The sequence below is a fragment of the Ammospiza nelsoni genome, chromosome 4 (genome assembly GCF_027579445.1).
Source record: "Ammospiza nelsoni isolate bAmmNel1 chromosome 4, bAmmNel1.pri, whole genome shotgun sequence".
NCBI classification, from domain to species: Eukaryota; Metazoa; Chordata; class Aves; order Passeriformes; family Passerellidae; genus Ammospiza; species Ammospiza nelsoni.
In genome coordinates this window covers 62126061-62144626 of record NC_080636.1, presented here as the reverse complement: position 1 = coordinate 62144626, position 18566 = coordinate 62126061, and the positions used below count along the sequence as shown (strand labels likewise).

Here is an 18566-nt window from a genome sequence, read left to right as displayed (position 1 = left end):
TCTTCTCAAAAGTTATTATGATAGCCATTATTTCCCATATAAGAAGCCAACTGTTAGTTCAGTTACCGTACTTATTTTATCTGATGTACTCATAGAACTTAATACTTTGCCATTTCTAATCAATTGACCTTTATAAGGTGACTGCTATGTAGTATATACAGATACATACTCATGCTTACATGGGGAAAATACTGGAGAGACTGTAAGAGTAAAGGTCATAAAATGACATGCAGCAGGTAAAGGTATTATGTAAAAGTCAAGGAATGACTCTTTGAAGAGATGAATTATTGGAAATGTTCAAGGAATGATGGGGAAAGTTCTCACAGTTTAGGGTACAGCTTAATGCAATGTAGGAATCAGAAACTGGAGAAGAGGGAGAGCTAAGATGTTCCTGGTTTTAGACTCCTCTTACACTCATTAAAATATCTTGTATGTTACTCTGTTACTGAGTGGCTCCAGTATAGACTCAGTAGAAGGGAAAGGGAAAAACATTGATTTCCTGCAGTAGGTATCAAAGATCTGTGACAAAAGCTTTTCCCTTTCTGCATGTAGCAAGAGGAATTGTGCAGCTGCTCCCTAACAGGGGCCCACCTAATATTGCTGGCCAACAGCAATGCTCTGTAACAAACTGAAAAACAACTTTATTCAACTGCAGTTAAAGACAAGCTACTAGATGCTATGACATATTTTGCTAACACTTTTAAAAATGGCCTATTTGAGTGTCACACATGGCCTATTAGTGTGACAGTACAACTAGATGGCAGCTATCATTTTAGAAAGCAGCATGACTTCTTAAGCTATTTATAAGGGAAGTTATTTGCATTCTTCAGAGTTAACAGATGCTCCAGTTGATGACTTTTGCAAAGCAAAACAAATCCATCTAAATGCTGTTTGCAACCACTCTTTGGCTGTGCTTCACCTGTAAATTGATAATAACATACCACCCTCCCTCTTCTCTTCTTCTTTCCTTTCCCCACTCTCAGGACTGCAATTGAATTTGATTTGTGGCAGCCCCAGGACCACTCTGCTGCCTCTGAGACTGGGAGAGATCCACTCAAGCTGCCCCTGAACAGAAGCCAGCACAAGCCTGGCAGAGGTGACTCCCATGGGTTTTGTGGCTTGCACAGAGTATGTACATGCTTCAGTGTTGAGAGCTGGTTATGTCTACATGACAGAAAACAGACTGAAAACAGAGAACTTGTAGTCTGGACTGCAGTTATGCCTCCCATTTCTGTATATAATTCTTATTTGGGATGTTGCTGTTTGGCTAGGACCAGTCAGCTACAGTATGTCAGTGATGACATCTGATACAAACAGATTAGGCATCAGTAAAGAATAATCTCAGCATCTCATGTGTAATGTAAGTGCTAATTATTATTAACCTGCTTGCAATCAGTTAACTGCAATTTTTGAAATACCCTGGAAAAAACCTCTCAGAAGATAAAATGTAAAGGAGCTTATGGCTTATTTGAAAGCTTTTATAAACTCTGACATGTAGCATGTACTTAGTAGCAATATTTTCCAGTGGATATAGGCATGCAAAATGAAAGTTTAAATTTAGAAAAAATCATATCAGGACTAAAGACTAGTCCAGACATCTTAGATGTCTGTTAAGGAAGAGCTTCTCTCTCCCTTAAGTTCAAAACTTGAAGTACAGAACTCAAAATGCAAAATATGGCTATATGTGAATGTGTATTAGTAGGCAGGAGACATTAATGCATTTTCTCCTGTCATGCTTCTAAGATATACAGTATCCAATCCTATTTTCTTGGTCTGTAGTTTGATGGACTCATTACTGTGCAAAGCATAAATTACATGAGTAGAACGAAATATATCCTGCAAGAAGTGGGGAAATAAAATTAAATGCTTCTCCAGGCAAGTTGTGTGCAGCAGATACACCCTGATTTATTTTATTAAAAAAAGCAAGTGACCACCATAAAAGCACAGCCCTGACAGACCTCTCAGAAACTGGGAAATCACTTACATAGGATCATACAGATGAAAACTGACCAGTGACTTAATTCCTACCCTGAAGCAGTAGAAGAGGCACACCTACATATACTCACTCATCCCTTCAAACCAAAATCCTAATGTTTCTTGTTAGTCAGTTGGGTATCAATGTCAAACTTCTGCTAGTCATAAAAGAGGGAAGATGGATTAATTAGACCAGCAGTGAGTGCAGAACACCCCACCTCTACTCTACCCCGGGTAGGTGCTCAAGCATCATTATTTTGAGGAAAAGCACATTACTCTGGCATCAGGCAGAAGAATTACTACTATCAGCCCACAGTGCTCTCTGAGGCATTTTTGCCAGGAAATGCCTTAGGTGTAAAAAATGCCACAGGGTGCTTCAGCTTGTCTACTCCAAGTCTAAGTAAGCACTGCTCTTCCTCTGCAGAACACATGCAATTTACACTTGGTGTAATATACAAATTAATTCAGTTTCAAAATAGAGAGATGACAGTATGACACTAAATCTTTGCAAGTAGTTTATAGTAGATCCTCCATATAAGGCATCTGAAGAGAATGTGCCAGGAAAATTACTCTTTCATCCTAGTGTATATTACTCTGTTTAGTATCTGCAAAAAAATCCACTTTTTTCCAGGGATTTTGTGTTCATCATATTAAAGTTCTAATAAAGTAGTTGGGAAAAAAAAGGATGTGCTATAATATACAAATTAATTTCGTAAGTCACATGTTATTAGCAGATATATTTTTGTTACAATCAACCAATCTTTCTGAGTTTTGAAATGCTTAAACAAGGAAGGGTATTTTAATTGAAACAAGACACCTTATTTATAAACCTAAAATTGCATTGCTAAATATAGCAACTTTGCTCAGTATTTTTTATATTCTTTTAAAGGAGGAAGACTTGACAGGCAAATAATGCACAGGGATGCCCTGTGAAGTCTAAACAAAGATCTTCAACCACCCTTTGCTTGTCTGCAGAGTCAACTGTACACTCAGTTTGTGTACTAAGTGTTAAAATGCATGTCTGTAGAAGAGAATACCAAGCTGGAGGTCTTGAAGATGATTTCAGCACAGCTGTAGGTGTATAAGCATTTCTTTTAGTCCCCAAATGGGACAATTGCTTCACTTACAAAACATGTGTGAACAGTCCTGTGTGTGACTCTCCTTTGGGCTCAGCTTCACGTAACACCTGTCCTGTATAAATATATAAAAGATACAGGGACACAGGAACAAAAATGAAGGGAAGTGTGTGTGGTGTTATTCTTTCGAGTGGACAATAGATTGTTACGTTTATGTGGCAGTATTTTCACTATGATTGTAAAAACCATCAGTTGTTTTTGATTCTGCAGAACCTGAGACTGGGAGACCACACATCAGTGCTGCCACAGGGCTGGTACCCCTACCACTGCCTAGCTCTAGGAGAAATAAGGTAGGTTTTGCTGAGAATTAGAAACTGCTAGAGACTTTAGCATATGCAACCCTCAACTCTTGCCTTTATTTGTTCTCTTCAGAGGCTGGAGAAAGCCTGCCTGGCTTCCTGTCTCTCTGTGTATATGCACTAAAGAGGTATTATTTATTAAGGATATCAATCTTCTGCATGCTAGTTTCATTCTGGGCTTCCTAGTAAATTATTAGAGGGTAAACTATTTTGAAAACTTATTTCAGCTGTCATCTTTTAAATTGCTATTTCAATTGTAGTTGGAGCATGTAAAAATTCTACAGGAGCAAGAAAGACCTAGGCAAATCTCTACCACATATTCTCCTCTTGTGTTTCTATACTGGCCAAAAAGGAAATCACAGCCAACATTCCTTTTTAGCAGAACTGCATCCCCTTTAAAATCCATTAAATTTATGTCTGGAAAAAACCTAGCAATGTAGATAGCCTGACATTAGGGTGCCACACCTCATAATCCTTTTGCTATCTGTGATGTATCTGTGATTTCAAATGCTTTTTTTAAAGACTGATTTTCAGTCTGCTTACATGAGCCCACACCTAGAGCTGTCCCCTCTTAAAGCAAAGAAACTGTAGGACTGTAATAATGCTGCATTAAAAGCAGCCCTTTTGCACACAGTCTAACACAGCATAATTGGAGAGGAAAGCCCTTTAAGGTTAAGCCTGCTGCTTTAGATGCCTCCTTGTATCATTTGATATCAAGACAAAGGGTATGTCAGATCATGTGGTGTCAAAATCTTATTGATGTCACAGCTGAGTGAATAAAATGTCAACATGCTTGCTTTTTGTGGTTTTTGCAGTGCCTGAAGTCAGAATAGTTAAGGGTGTGGGCAGGAAAATCTTTAATGCCACAGATCAGAGCTGGAGAGCTGAGCACCATGGCTATTAGACTGGTTAATTAAGTAGCAGAAATCATAGGAAAAAAATCTAATATGTTTCAAATTAAAATTCTACACTCTTTTCCCTCTCAGCTCTCTTTCCTCTGAAATTTCACTTCTCTCTATCCACTCTTCTCTCCTCTCTGTATTATTTTGTACACCTTCAATTGAAATAAAAGGCAGAAAGGGGGAAGGGAAAGGCAAAGCATGTCTCTCAGCAGTGCCTTGCGAGCAGAAGAAAGCTGTAGGCTCACCATTCCTTATCCCCTATGAACAATGAGTCTAAGTTACACTGTTATTAGTAACCCTACAGTCGTGGTAGCTAGCACTGCAATAATTCCCATGTTGTGGAGCTTCACACCACAGAATTATGAATAAACAGCTTTGTGAGGGTCCTCTTTAAGCAATCTGTGTTTGCCATGTAGTGTTTTGAAAAATGCATGTCTTTCTAGCTGCAAAGATGTTTTATAAACCTACTGGAACTACTGCAAAAATTTACCTTGGCTTGATAATGTTCCTCCTACATGTACTCTCATCAGAAAAAGAAAGATGAACACATGAATAAATAATGATGAACCACATATATCATGAAAGGAACCTTCCATCTGCTCTTTCAGAAGGCAGAAGAGAAGAAAATGAAGGGAACAAGGGATATCTTTTGATCTGGCACATGCTCCTAACCACCACAGTAAGAAGGTTCATGTGACCAAGCATAAGCGTTGATGCTCTCTCCATATACAGCCTCCCTCAAGAAACATTGCTCCCCTCTCCACAGCCTCCCACTGTATTTTTCATACCACTAAATGAAGATTTTGGTCCAGCTACAAAAGCACAAAAAGTGAGTTGTAAAGAAGCTCAGAAGAACAAATTATATGCTCTCATGAAACAAAGAACGCACCACTGATAAGGAGGTTTTGCTTAACAAACCTTAACCAAAGAGTCTGTTCCAATTATCAAGAGTTACTTAAATAGGGAAAAAGAAGTCTAATAATAATAATAATAATAATAATAATAATAATAATAATAATAATAATAATAATAATAATAATAATAATAATTATTATTATTATTATTATTATTATTATTATTATTATTATTTATGTATAAAAATAACTGAAGACATTTGATTTCTTTTTGGTATGCTCCTCCTCACATGGGGAAATCCCCAAAATCTCCCTGTTCACTTATCCTTGAAATTAGACACCTATTAGGCAAGGAGGGAGGATTCTCCCTTAGCTGTACAAATGTTTCCATCATGGTGTTTGCTCTGTTTTGTCTCTGTCAGCAGCTACAGGGCAACTTCACTTCCTATTTTTAATGAAGAAAGAGACAGTACACAGATGTTTGTAATTAAAATCTCAGCTCTAACAAGGAAGGAAGGACAGATGGAGAGACAGATTTATCAATCAACTAACTGCATGAGTCCTGATGATTAAATTCTCCAAAAGCTACATCCAAAGGACAAAAGTGAATTTCAGGATGAGATTCTACCAATTGGATAGCCTACTGCAGGTACCAATGAAGTAAAAAGTATGTGACATCTTTGCCTTCAATGAAGAGAAATGCACATATACTTCCATGAATAGGTCACAGCACAAGGCAGAATACTCAAGTTAGGCAGCTTGGCACCCCTGAGTTCCTGAACTGCATCCGGTATCCAGCCCTGGCATGTAGCTGGTAGATTTATCCGAGCTGTTCCCCCTTTCTGACTCACCCTCTCCAGGATGTAACCACTACAGTAGCAAGGTTGCTGAAAGAGTTTGATGTCAGTGCCTCAGCTGCCAAGTTTGTTGTCTGGCATCTTAGTACAAATGTCATACACTCACACATTCTTGTTTTGTATTTGGCTTCCATGGACGTTTTCTCCCCTGCCTCCTCCCTTGCTTGTACTGACTGAACTTACTAGAGGTCCCAGGGTAAAGGGTATTCTCATGCTTTAGTTCTTCAAAATGTATAACAAATTCTGGTCCTATGGAAGAAAATCCTTTCTCCAAATTTGATTTAGTTTATTAACATCAAATCAAATTTGAAAGCTGATCATTTTATATGCAGGAAATGTTTCATGTTCCTTTTAAGCAAACTCTATAGAGTGCTCTTAAGTGAGCTAAAATGCCTGCTGTGAAATTCCACTCTTTGCTTATTGAAAGAGTATGTCTACAGGAATTTTTTAATCTGCTGGTATTTTTAGTGAGCTGTGCTATCAGAGTAGTTTAAAGAAAACCTAATCTTAAAAAGATCACATTTTTAAGTTATAAGGGTCTGGAGCTAAGCTAAGAATGAAACTGCAGACCTGAAATTGTCAATTACATGATCTCTAAATATAATTTTTTTGGTAAAAGGTAGGCGTTTTCCTTTGCATTTTTGAAATGCAATACAGAAGCAAAAGAAAAGGCCTGCCTTTTGAAAATGCAATACAGAGGCAATCTAAAAAAAAAAAAAGATCTGTCAATTCTATTATCTGGAACTGCTATTCACTGATGCCTTCTGCAAAGAAAAAAAATATAACAGTTAATCTTTATTTGGCACATTGTGTATTCAATGAATAGCACTTGGAATTTAACACTTGGACAAACATTTAACTGTCTGGCACTAACTAAATACATCACTATTAAGGGGAATTTATGTAAAATATAATCCCACTAAGCAGCAGTGATTACCATTCAGTATCATTAGGGTAAGCCAGTTTACTGGGAGACAGTCCAATAAAAAGCAGCCACCTTGATTTAGTGTACTTATACTGTAAAAATATATTATATACAGCTCTTAATGAGGAAACATTTCTGGAGTGTACAATTATGTGTGTACAATATCATGGCAAAGCAACAGTCCATGAGATAAAATGAAACAAACATTCCTCTGCAAAAAGAAGGAACACTTTATAACACAGTATTTAAGTCAAAACTCCCTCTTAAAAATATTCATCAGGATCCCCAACTTTTAGCAGGGCATTTGAGTAGAAATCTTTGCAGGTAAGATTAATGGCTTGATTGGCTGAGCTGGCCCAATTAAATTTGAACCCCTGCCTCTGTTAGAAGATATTATCTGTGTCAGAAGCAGACTAGAAATTCTTCCTAGTCTGAGATGTGGGGTTTTGGTTTGACTGCTTCCTACCAGCCACTCAGGTACATGCATTTAGCTTGGTTTTGTTTTTTTGGGTTTTTTTTCAAAAATTTTATCTTTATATCTGTTTCCACCATCTGCCATTTATCTTCTTCCACTAGAATAAAAATCATAGGTTCCACTGTATTCCCTCTTACTCATCCATTTAGTTTCATTTCTTCCTTTTCCATTTCTACTCCCTCTCCCTCCCTTGGTTTGAATAGATGTTAAATGCATTATGCCCACTCCACTGAATTCCAAAGATGCTGAATCAAGCAAGGTTTAGTAGTAGCTAAACAGACACTAGTTCATGTCTTCAATCCGTAAAAAACGAAATCCTACAAGGTACTATGATGCCTTAGTGCTGCTCTTAATATTTTTGTAGTTTCCAAGACAAAGCAGGAATAATAATAAAGTTATAAAATCTTTGTCATAGGCTAAGGACACCATCTACCTAAAGAACACTTTAATCTCAGCAGAGAACTATAAATTTCAGGAGACAGTTAGCAATGATACTGTTTAGTTTTTATCTTATTGGAGGAGGATGTTGTAGCTTTCATCTGCATATTTCCTCTTCATGGATAACACCATAAATGTCTGTTGCTTGTTTGAATGTTCAAGCTGAGACATTTACATGTCAGGACTAACATGCAGGTCTGTGCCTGCTGGGTCTGAGTATACATCCATGGGTGTGATGCCTAGAGAGGCTGACCTAGAACAGAGGCTGGACAGAGTTAAAGAATAAAGTAGGTGTTTATTAAAAGGCCTTAAAGGATATACCTTGGGCAGTACAAGAGCCCAGCCAGGGCTACACCCAAGATGGACCCAAAATGGTCAAGCAAAATGGACGACCGATCACAAGGTCCCACACTTTTATAAGTTCTGGTCCATTTGCATATTGGGGTTAATTGTCCAATTATAGCTTCAGGTCATGAAGTCCCATCCTCCTTGCTCACTCTCTTCAATTCATTGTTGTTTATGCTTTTTGGACTTGAGGCTTGCAATGGTTGTCCTTGGTTCTCAGGTTGGAAAAGGATTTTTTTGTCTACCTACCCTGTGAGGACAACTTACCAACACTTAACATGGAGTTCAGAGTTACAAACCAAGGCAGCACAGAATCTGAAAAATATGGAAGCTAAAACTTAAGGCACCAGGTGGCCTCCTTCTCCTTCCAAGATCACGGCTGGGAGACATATACCAGGGATCGCTGGAGGCACACCCCAGGAGGATCAAAAGTCCTCCTGGAAGGGAGACTGCTGCTAAGAAGAAAGGGAGATGCTAAAGATCAAAGAGGAATAAGAAAGCAGGGAAATGCTATTTGTCAGTGAACGTAATTCTACTAGTTATCAGTTGTTTTAAGGCCACTAATCCAATTAGTAGCACTGCCTACCCCCTTGGTTGTGCTAAGCTCTCTTGATGTGCTTACGCACTGCCTTGTCACAGCTTACATGTAAAGTGTGCTGAATCTGCAGGGATGCTCAAAGCTCTTTTTTTATTTATACAAAACAACTGTGGTCAGGATAGGGCCTATAGACAGTTATTGTTTTAATCTTTAATAGTGTGCAAGCACTTATAATCAGGAAAGCATTGTTTGTTGGCCACATCACATCATTTTACTCTTATTCTGTTCATACAATTTCTCCAAAACAGAGAAAGATTAGTGTGCTGATGTTTAAGAATATGCTTGCTTGAGCATGCTCTGAAATGTGGAGCTTTTTCTCCATGCTCTGTTCCACAAAAGGGAACAGAGAAAGCTTAAGATGTTTAGCCAATAGGAAAACATGAAAGTGATTTTAGTTGTTTGTGCCTTAGAATAACTCTGCTATGACAAAAGGTTCTACAACTTAATTTTTTCTATGTTTGGGGCAGGAAGATAAGTATTTTCTTGCTAATGTGGAGGGCTGTGGAAACAAAAGATGAAATGACTTTCTTAATCCTCTGTGTACTAAAGAGGTACAAGGCTTCACTGAAATCAGATGGCACTTAGTGTTCAAGTTAAGCAGACAGCTGCCTACCTGACTCTGAAATGAATAAATAAAAGAGTGTGTACACAGAACTATCAACAATGTCCAAAAAAAAAAGAGGTAAATAGATAAAAAATAGGTACATCTTGATTTTCTCTTTTACAAATCAAAGGTTACTAATTAATAATAATAACAACAACACATATTATTAATAATATATTATACACAAGATTAATTAATATTTATTAATACTAATAAATATTAATAAATAATAATATCAACAAAGTAATAGCAAGAATAATAAATTTTAAAATTTCAGGGGTTTTTTAGTTGAGCTCTGAATTACAGAAGTACAAAATTATCATTCTTCATGATTTTTCTGCTCCAGTACAGGAACCGTTCCATTTTCTGTGGTGATTGAAGATCAGAAAAACGAACATCAAATATAGGAAGCCTAAGTATTAAATAAATTCAACAATATATGGAAGCCACAACTATGAAGAGCAGAATAAAATTAATTTCCAACTGAAATATAACCTCTGTGTAAACATATGGTTGTGAGAACTGGAAATCCACCAGAATAATTAAAGAGAGAAAACTAGATACCTGTTATAGGAGGTGTCTACCAAAGTTTTAGGGCATTCAGTGAGAAGTTTCACCACTGCCAAAGAAATGTGGGAAATCTGCTATGTGTCCAGATATTCAAGATTTTCTTAAGCACTCCAGATACCAACACATCCTCCTCTGGGATGCCATCAAATAGGAACAAACCCATTTCAGAAAACTGACTGGTGACTCCCAAGAGAAAACCTGAACAAGAAGCGTTAGGTAGGAGGGATAAGCCCGTGGTCCCTACAGGCTGGAACAGCAGGAAGTGATGGCAAAAGCTTACTAGAAATTGCTCAGGAAATATGCTCAGAAATTTCTACAGAAATATGTAACAATGTTATTTTCCCTGATACAACACAGCCAGTATATTCTAATCAAAGCATGGCTCCAGCATATACATTCTGGGGCAAAGCAAAATACTATTATGAAACTATGTGCATTATGGGAAGAAAAATAGCTTCTAAGCCATTAGAAGTAGCCTTTGAATGATGCTGAGATTTCCAGTTTCAAGCATGAATTAAAAATTTTCATTTGTCATGTGATGGTTCCTTGAGTTACCAGGCATCAGCAAAGCTCAACAAGTAGAAAATAAGGCATCTTAGTCAGCCACATCTTTAAGGTAAAGTGCATTATTTCAAATATTTCCAATCTTTCTAAATCCTTTTCAAAACTCAGGCCTTGCCCTCTCATGTAAGCTTATCTTTATTGCTGTGATTTTGCTTTAACCATTTTTTCACACAAATATGCAAACTCATATTCTTAATCTTCTAAAAAGTGTATGTAAAAAAATATTTCAAATTCATGTGCCAGCCTTTCCACTTCAGCTACATCAGAGCCAGGTGCTGAAAGCTGGGATTAGTGGGCATTTTCAGCCTCTTATGCTGAGTACAGCAGAGCCAAAAATAACATTCTCAGCAGATTTTTCAGATTTCTCATTTATCCAAACTGGGTTATTTATGTCTGCTGTAACTTCTTGTATCTGAAACACAGCATGTCTGGACTAGCAGTAACTGTTTTTTTGTTATTACTGCAATAATTATGTCCCAGAGAGCCTGCAGTTTAAAAGAGGCTCTATTTCCTTTTTGCTTTCCTTCTCTCAGGCAGTCCTTTCTTGTGGACATTTATTTAGAGATCTTAGGATAAATGCACTTTTTTGATAGGCCTAGTATTTATGAAATGACTCTTAAATATAAATGTGTATATGCTGGCTGAATATAATGGCCAGTATTGTTTTCTCCTGTAATTCCTTATATAAGACAATTAACCAATTGTTCCCAATATCCAATAGTAGTATATACCCATATTTTCCTTGGGTGCAAGATACAAAATAAAACAATCATACTTTACTTACTTTATTCCAGAATGTAAGTATATGATCTTTCAAATTGATTTTCTTCAGTGCATGTCTTACTCATACTTTTGAGGAGGTTTGTGCCTTTTTTGGTTGTTATGACCATTCTACACTCCACGTCACTGTAAATAGTCTGCTTCTAGATCAGCAAAATTCTTTCTAGACAATAACACATCAATCCATGTCTGTATAGAACTAATACAGATTATATGGAGCAGACAATGGAGTAACTTGTTTTAATGGATAGTTGTTAAAAGAAAACACACGTAATACATGACTTTCACCTCTTGATTGAATATAAGCCACTAATTCATTTAGTGCATGTCTGGCTCTGGTTTTTTGCTGCTAATAATGCTTATGGATCATGTACCTCAGGCTTTCCTTAAAAATCTGAACTATGGGAAGTTTAGCAGATGGTGAGTGCTTGCAGGGGGACAGAGATCAAATATTTGTGTTTTTCTTTCAGAAGTTAGGTGGACAGAATCTCAGTTTATGCAAATGAGGTAGATCCACAGAGGTGAAAGCAACGCTTACCTTACCTGTGAATCTTGACTTACGTTACTGAAACTTTATGGCTTCAAAGTCCCCAGAAATGCTAGTTAACTTCACTGGGAATGCTGAAGGAACTCCACACAAAATGAGGTATGTCATTATTCTAAAGCATTTCTAATGCATATTTATGTCTCATTCTTGTGTCATTGTTGCCTCTTTCATTCTTTCATCTTCAAAAAACCCCCTCAGTTTTCTCTAGTGCCACAAGCTAGACCATATATGACTGGCCTCAGACAGAAGTGCTGGTGACAGACAAGAACTAAAATATCTGCATAAATAGGAATATATATATTTCAAAACAATGTCTCCTGAGGAAACCATCTGTGCAGGATTTTCAGACCCAGGTCTCAGATGTGAAGAGCTATGCAAGTTTCTCCTAGACAAACTGTCGTTAAAACAATTTGAATTTGGCTTGCCAAATATTTACCAGCAGTTATCACATTCAGCTGAGTATCTGACTCACCCTTCTGTAGTACAGCATATGTGTGTGTGTGTGTGCACCTTAATTTGACTGCTGTGACAAATGCAGAATAGCTCCTAAAGTCAGGCAGGAGGTATCGTGTTCCAGGGCATTACACCTGCCTAGGATTATCAACAGATCAGTTTTGGAAATGAGAGTGAAAAACAAAAGAAAACACAGCAGATTACACAGAAAGAAATGAAAAGTTACTAAATTCATCATAACTTTTTTTCTCTTTCTATAGAAAGTAGAGAATTTTAGAAGTAGGTAATGACAGACAGTAGACAGTAGAAAATATGAGAAGAAGGTAATGTTTTAGCATAATGAAAACATAAAGATTGTGTGCAAAATAAATGGAACTATAATTTTCACTGCACTCTTACAGACTAGGGAATTTAACATTCTGCAGCAGCCACAAACATATGCATGCAGATACCAATAGATAGTGTAAAGGTCACTAAAACATTCATGTGTACGTGCACTATACAAAACTGAAGTTGTCCTTTACTGAAAATCTCAATTTGTTGTAGTATCATTGGGTTTAACTACTGATTTTGGCTGGCAGTAGATGGGATTGGGTTGCATTAGCATATTAGTAATGTACTCAATTTTATATAAGATAAAATAATATTTTAATCTCCAAGTTTTAAAGCAGTGAATAAAACTTTAACTTCTGTGATTAACAATACTACCATGAACTCCCAACAAAATCACAGTTCTATAAACATATCTTAAAAAAACTCCTATTCCTTGAATGGCTTGTTTATCTCACATTAATATGATGATTTACTGAACTACAAATGTATACTTCATTAATTTAATCATACACATGGAAATATACTAAACAAGAGCAGAACAACTTTGCAAAATATTATTTAAATGATTTCTGCATAACAATTAACGTTCTTTTATATAAACAATTTGATTTCTCATTATTATTGAGTAAATTTATACACAGACACAGAGGTACAGTGTGTCTCTCATAACTAGGTATTGTATATATTATAATATAGACTATCATTAAAAATCAGTCAGCCAAATCCATATTAAGATGTTAACTGGATGGATGAGAGCTGTGAGAAAGCATTTAGAAAGCTGATTCTGTGTCTATTTGTTGAATCAATCTATTATATGCAATTTACCTCAATCTCTGAAGTCTTTTGAATGTACTGCTGTTCTCATAAAATTATCTCAAGCCAGAAATCTGTTCCCCAAATCATCAGACAACCTTGATAACTAAAGCCCATTGTCCAGTGAGACTTGGAAAAACTTAGGTATGGAAGTGTCCAGTTCCCTTGAAACAGAATTGATAAACTAGTTCCTAAATTACCAGCCAGCTGCTTGAAAAACCTCTCCTATCTGACCCATCTAATTTTCAGTGCATTATTTCAGTTGCCCTCAATCTTGGGCAAATGCAACTACATGGAGATGTGTATCATAGGGCAGCTCAGCAGGGCTGTATTCATGTCACTGACTTACACACAAGAGCATGGGAAATTATGGAGAGAATAAATTTTCTAGAACTACCCCAAAGAGAGAGGTCAAAATCCTAATAATCTGTTTATCGGATCTGGCAGCTGCAAATCTAGAAGAGAAAAGATTTTGGAAAGAAGAGCAAAACCCTTGACTGAGACAGAAGAGTAAATGTACATGAGTAAAATTATTTTGCATCTGCCAGACTTGTTCTCTGACACAGCTATGTGACCTTCATAGACAAAACAGCAACTCTGTTATTTACACGAGTAAGTTGTCACTTTTCATACGATCTTCTCTTTAGTACTTATTAAGTATTAGGCTTAAAAGTAGTGGAAGTAAATCCAATTGGAGGTTGGATTAAAGTATTGGATATACCTTATAAAAAAATCCAGAACCTTCAAAAAATGATTGATCTAAACCTTAAAGATTTTATTACTTTCTGGCTGATAATCTCCTTCTAAAATAGTGAGAATTAAAAATGGACTACTATTAAATGCAGACGCTGTTATAATCCATTTTTGACTTGATCTGGATGGTGCTTATATTCAGTTGTGAAAATCCTCATAAAGTATTTTACACCAACTAATCCAAGAGGCTTTGATTTGTAAAATACCATCATGTGAAAAAAACCAAGACTTATCAATACTTTGTACTTTTGAGTGTATTGATATTTCCAGAGGACCAACTCTTTTTTTAAAATAAAACATTTTAATTGTGGCTTGTACCTATCCTGAAAAGTTTTTGAACCTGAAATTGTACACATATTTTTCTTCTGCCACAATGTGAAGCACTAAGAAAGTTAAATTCAGAAAAGTCTCACAAACTGTCATCTTCATTACCTTCCCTTTCTGTCTACTGGGAGTGGGGACAAGCACTCTAAATATTTTGGTGAAAATGACATCTTGTTCCATTCTGATGTTATTTTTGTTACATACTACATATCAAACTTGGACTGTCTTTGGATATCCAGGCTAGTTCTGCTAATTGAAACTCCATTACAAATAGGAAACTATGCTCTTTCAACCAGAATTAGCAACCAGCTCCCTTATCCTTTTCCCCATCTTATGAGGCTTATTTCTCCAACTCTGTTCTTTTTTTTTCTTGAATGATCAATTAAAAAAGTAAGTGCTCTGCTTAATTGTGGAGAAAGGAATGGACTACAGCTGTTCCAAATATTCAAGTATTTACCTGTCACTGTCTTCATTGCTACCAGAACATTACAGACATATGGGTTAAAAACTCGCAAAACTCCACAGAGCCAATCTAGCAGCCTACTGCTTTATCCAGTCTTTCTGCCACATTTTAATTCACTGATCTCATATGATTTAAAATTTGAAAGGCTCATACAACTTACTGTTTTGTGCCAGAGCTTGAAGCAGACAATCCAAGCATCCCTCCAAGCTATCTGCTGTGCTGTCAGTGGATGTTATCTTCAGCTTTTTCAGGGCTTCACTTAAATTATCTGCTTGATAAACAAAAAGGAAAAAGAAATCAGTGTCCTCATCAATTTGGTAACACCACTATAGTCTTGAATGTAAATAGTTAGTGTAAACAGTTCCTGTATCAATGAAGAAGACATGCATGGTCTGTATTCTGAGGATACAAACAGCCAGGAGGCAAAGGTTATAGATGAAATGAAACTTTTCAGATTTATATAGACATTTATCATTTTGCATCTGAGAACAGGATGTCACAGCAGGTGACATGACTTTATGAAATACCACTGAACAGCAATTTATCTATTAGTATTTTCTCAGCCTCGCTGGTACAGAAAACCAGCAGCTGTTTCTTTGCTTCTCCTCTTGTGTGTGGGAATGAAATAGAACAGAAATAAGCATATCTTGATCTTCTTCATCAATAGAGGCAAAGTAATTGAAAATGCCAATTTCTGCATCCTGTGTAGGCTTCCATCTTGACTATTCACACACGCCTAGTGCTAAGCTTAGTGCCTTTTAAGAAGTATGCCACTTTCCACCACAATGTTACAAGCATCATTGTTTATAGGAATTGTGTTACCTCTTTAAACTCAACTGATCCATAAAAACAGATGGCATCTTCTCGAAATAAGAAAGTTCTACTGTGGATTTCAGATAATTTACTCTTCCCTCTTTAACAAAACCCACCACAGCCCAAATGCAAATGAGATTACATCATTCTCAAAAGACACCTATTTGCCCAGTAAAGATTGGGTTGTACGACTGTTACCATTTTGAGGATTCTATCCTTTCATGAGCAAGGTTTAAGGCTGCAGCTGCAGCCTGAGCCTCTGGTAAGCCCACTGATGACTAACCTCACTCTGAAGGGACTATTCTTTTCAAAATGAGTGCTGAATGCTGATTCAGTTTCCATGCCAACTCTGACAGCAAGCAGAAAGTGTTACTCAAAACAAATAATGTTGAATAGTGTCTCACTGTCTCTTCGTCCCAGTGGCTGATCAAGAGCCTTGACCCAAGCCCAACCCAGCCACAGGTGCAGTTTTTTTTCAGTGCATCACTGGTATTTTCTGAGCCAGTGCTGCTTAGAGCTTCCCACCAGCGTAGGAAGCCTCCTTGACAGGTGAGCTGGCACCTGCTGTGCTCTGCCTCCTCTTCAGTTGCCTATGTATGGGATGGTGCAAAGGAAAAGAGTGAAGACACAGCAGGCATCCCATGAAAAGGGTGGAATCTCACTGATGGAGCTGCTTTGATTCTCAGCCAAAGCTGTGGCTTTTGTTCCAATTCCAATTTTTATTTGCATATGCTTTTGTATTTCAATATTCCATAGAGATAAAGGTGAGATTCTTAACTTTCTAAAGTGCTCAGTCTTTATATATGAAATTGCTTATATGTTTGTATGATCAGGCAGTTATTTTGTCTATTCATAATGAACACGTTCTTAGCAACACTATAGCCAGGAGTGTCAGTACTCCTTAATGCAACCACACTTGGTTGTGGCTCCTCAAGATCTTAAAAACCTTCCTCCCTACCACCTCCTCACTATGCTGAGCTCCCACCTTCTGGAACAAGCTAACTGGGAAAAAACCCCTAAATTTAATTTCCCCTTTTACACACATTACTCTCTAGCAGGCTTACCACAGCACTTTTCTTGAATCACCTTTAGCCAACAGTAAAGTTGAACATGCACTGCAAAGTCTCATTGCTTAAATTCATTATTCAGGATATACAACTAGAATTTGTCAAAAGCCAAAACTTATCAATGACCAGCCCCAGCACTACAATTTTACATTGTGCACTCCACCTCCTGTCATACCTTCTTCACCTGCCTCCTTCTCATATTCTTCTCTTCAGTTTTCTGCTAACATAGCACATAACATAATTCTCTTCCTTCCTTACAGGCATCTCATCTCCTTGGATATTCACACACTTAACTTTGAAGCTATAGCAACATTTACAATAAGAAGACTCGATCTACTGTATAAATGAAAAGCAAGGGTTCCTATAATCTAGGGAAGAAGAAAATGCAAAGGTAAGAAATTCACTGTCACACCAGATTTTGCAGACTATTGTCAGAGACCATACCCAGATTTTATTTCTCTCTTACAGCCTCTTCTACTTCACTTGCACTCAATAAATCACAAGATCCCACTTATTATTTAATTTTTTCTGTGCAGAGATGAGTGTTTTATATAAAATACTTGCTATTTCTTTCACTCCATTCCACATCAGAACCTGCAATAGAGTTAGAAGTCTGCCCAGTCTATTTTCCTACCACTCCCTTCTGCTCAGTTTTTCTGGGGAAAGTCCACTATTTTAATACTACACAATTACAGATGATATGCAAAATTATGTATTTTGGGCAAAATTGTTCAATTGTGACTACCCAAATATTTCATTCCCTAGGACAAGGAAATCAATTTTTCATGGTACCAAGCATGTGCACATTCCACTAATATACATGGACATTTAACAGCAATTTTAGACAAACTTCAAATATCAATGGGCACTTGTGACCATACTGCTTTTAAAATATCTTATGAAGCAATGTTGCACTGCGTGCCAAATTACCCTTCCACTAGGTATACTTGGATGTTGTATTTTTAAAATAATATAACAGGAGAGATTAATTTAGAAACCATATGCATAAAGAGTGCTTCTAAAAAAATTACAATAATCCTCGATTTTCTAATAGGCCTACAACTCTTAACTTCTTGCAGCTTGACACTTAATCACTCTGTACAAAAGAAGAAAATATAATAGGAGTACTGTAGAGGCAACAAATTTCTTGACCCAATGCCACAAGGCCAAGAGCACAGAGGGAAGAAACCATCCTTCAAGAAAGAATTTATTTATTTACTTTGGTTCTTTCTGTCCTAGTCCATCTCCTTTCTAAACTGAATTGATACCTTCAAAGAGAGTCACTTTTGAAACCCAAGAATCTTCAATAGATTCAGAGGTTTTGTTATCTTATAATTTTTTTTTCTTTTGTTGTTCTGAAAAGAACAAACCCTTATAGTCTGAAATTACACTGACAGGGATATTCAGAGAGAAGTGCTGTAGTGTTCCAGAGGGCTCTCACTATATATTCAGACAAGGCTTCCCACCCCTGCTGTTTCACTGTTGCCCCAAACCCATTGTTTAGGGAAGAAGCTGCAAATGCTTCTTTTCCGGTACAAAATCCCTGTTGTTTTCTTTGGATCATCTCCTGCTTACTTTTGTGTCCTCCTCTCTTTCTATAGAAGCTGTTTCCATTAACCTTGCTGCTGCATAGGCTGATCAGACTGTCAGCAATAAAACCCTATCAAATAAAAGCAATA

The 18566-nt window shown here is 36.9% G+C and overlaps 1 protein-coding gene across 4 annotated transcripts in view; it reads right to left on the bottom strand.

Moving 5' to 3' along the window:
• The window catches only part of RAP1GDS1 (Rap1 GTPase-GDP dissociation stimulator 1), a 90960-nt gene that overhangs the window by 43765 nt on the left and 28629 nt on the right, over nt 1-18566 (bottom strand). For 3 of the 4 annotated variants that reach the window (XM_059471064.1, XM_059471068.1, XM_059471066.1), the window contains exon 2: nt 15168-15278. In XM_059471064.1, coding sequence (XP_059327047.1) covers nt 15168-15278 — 111 coding nt within the window. The remainder of the gene's footprint in view (nt 1-15167; nt 15279-18566) is intronic. The other variant, XM_059471065.1, reaches the window with a different exon arrangement.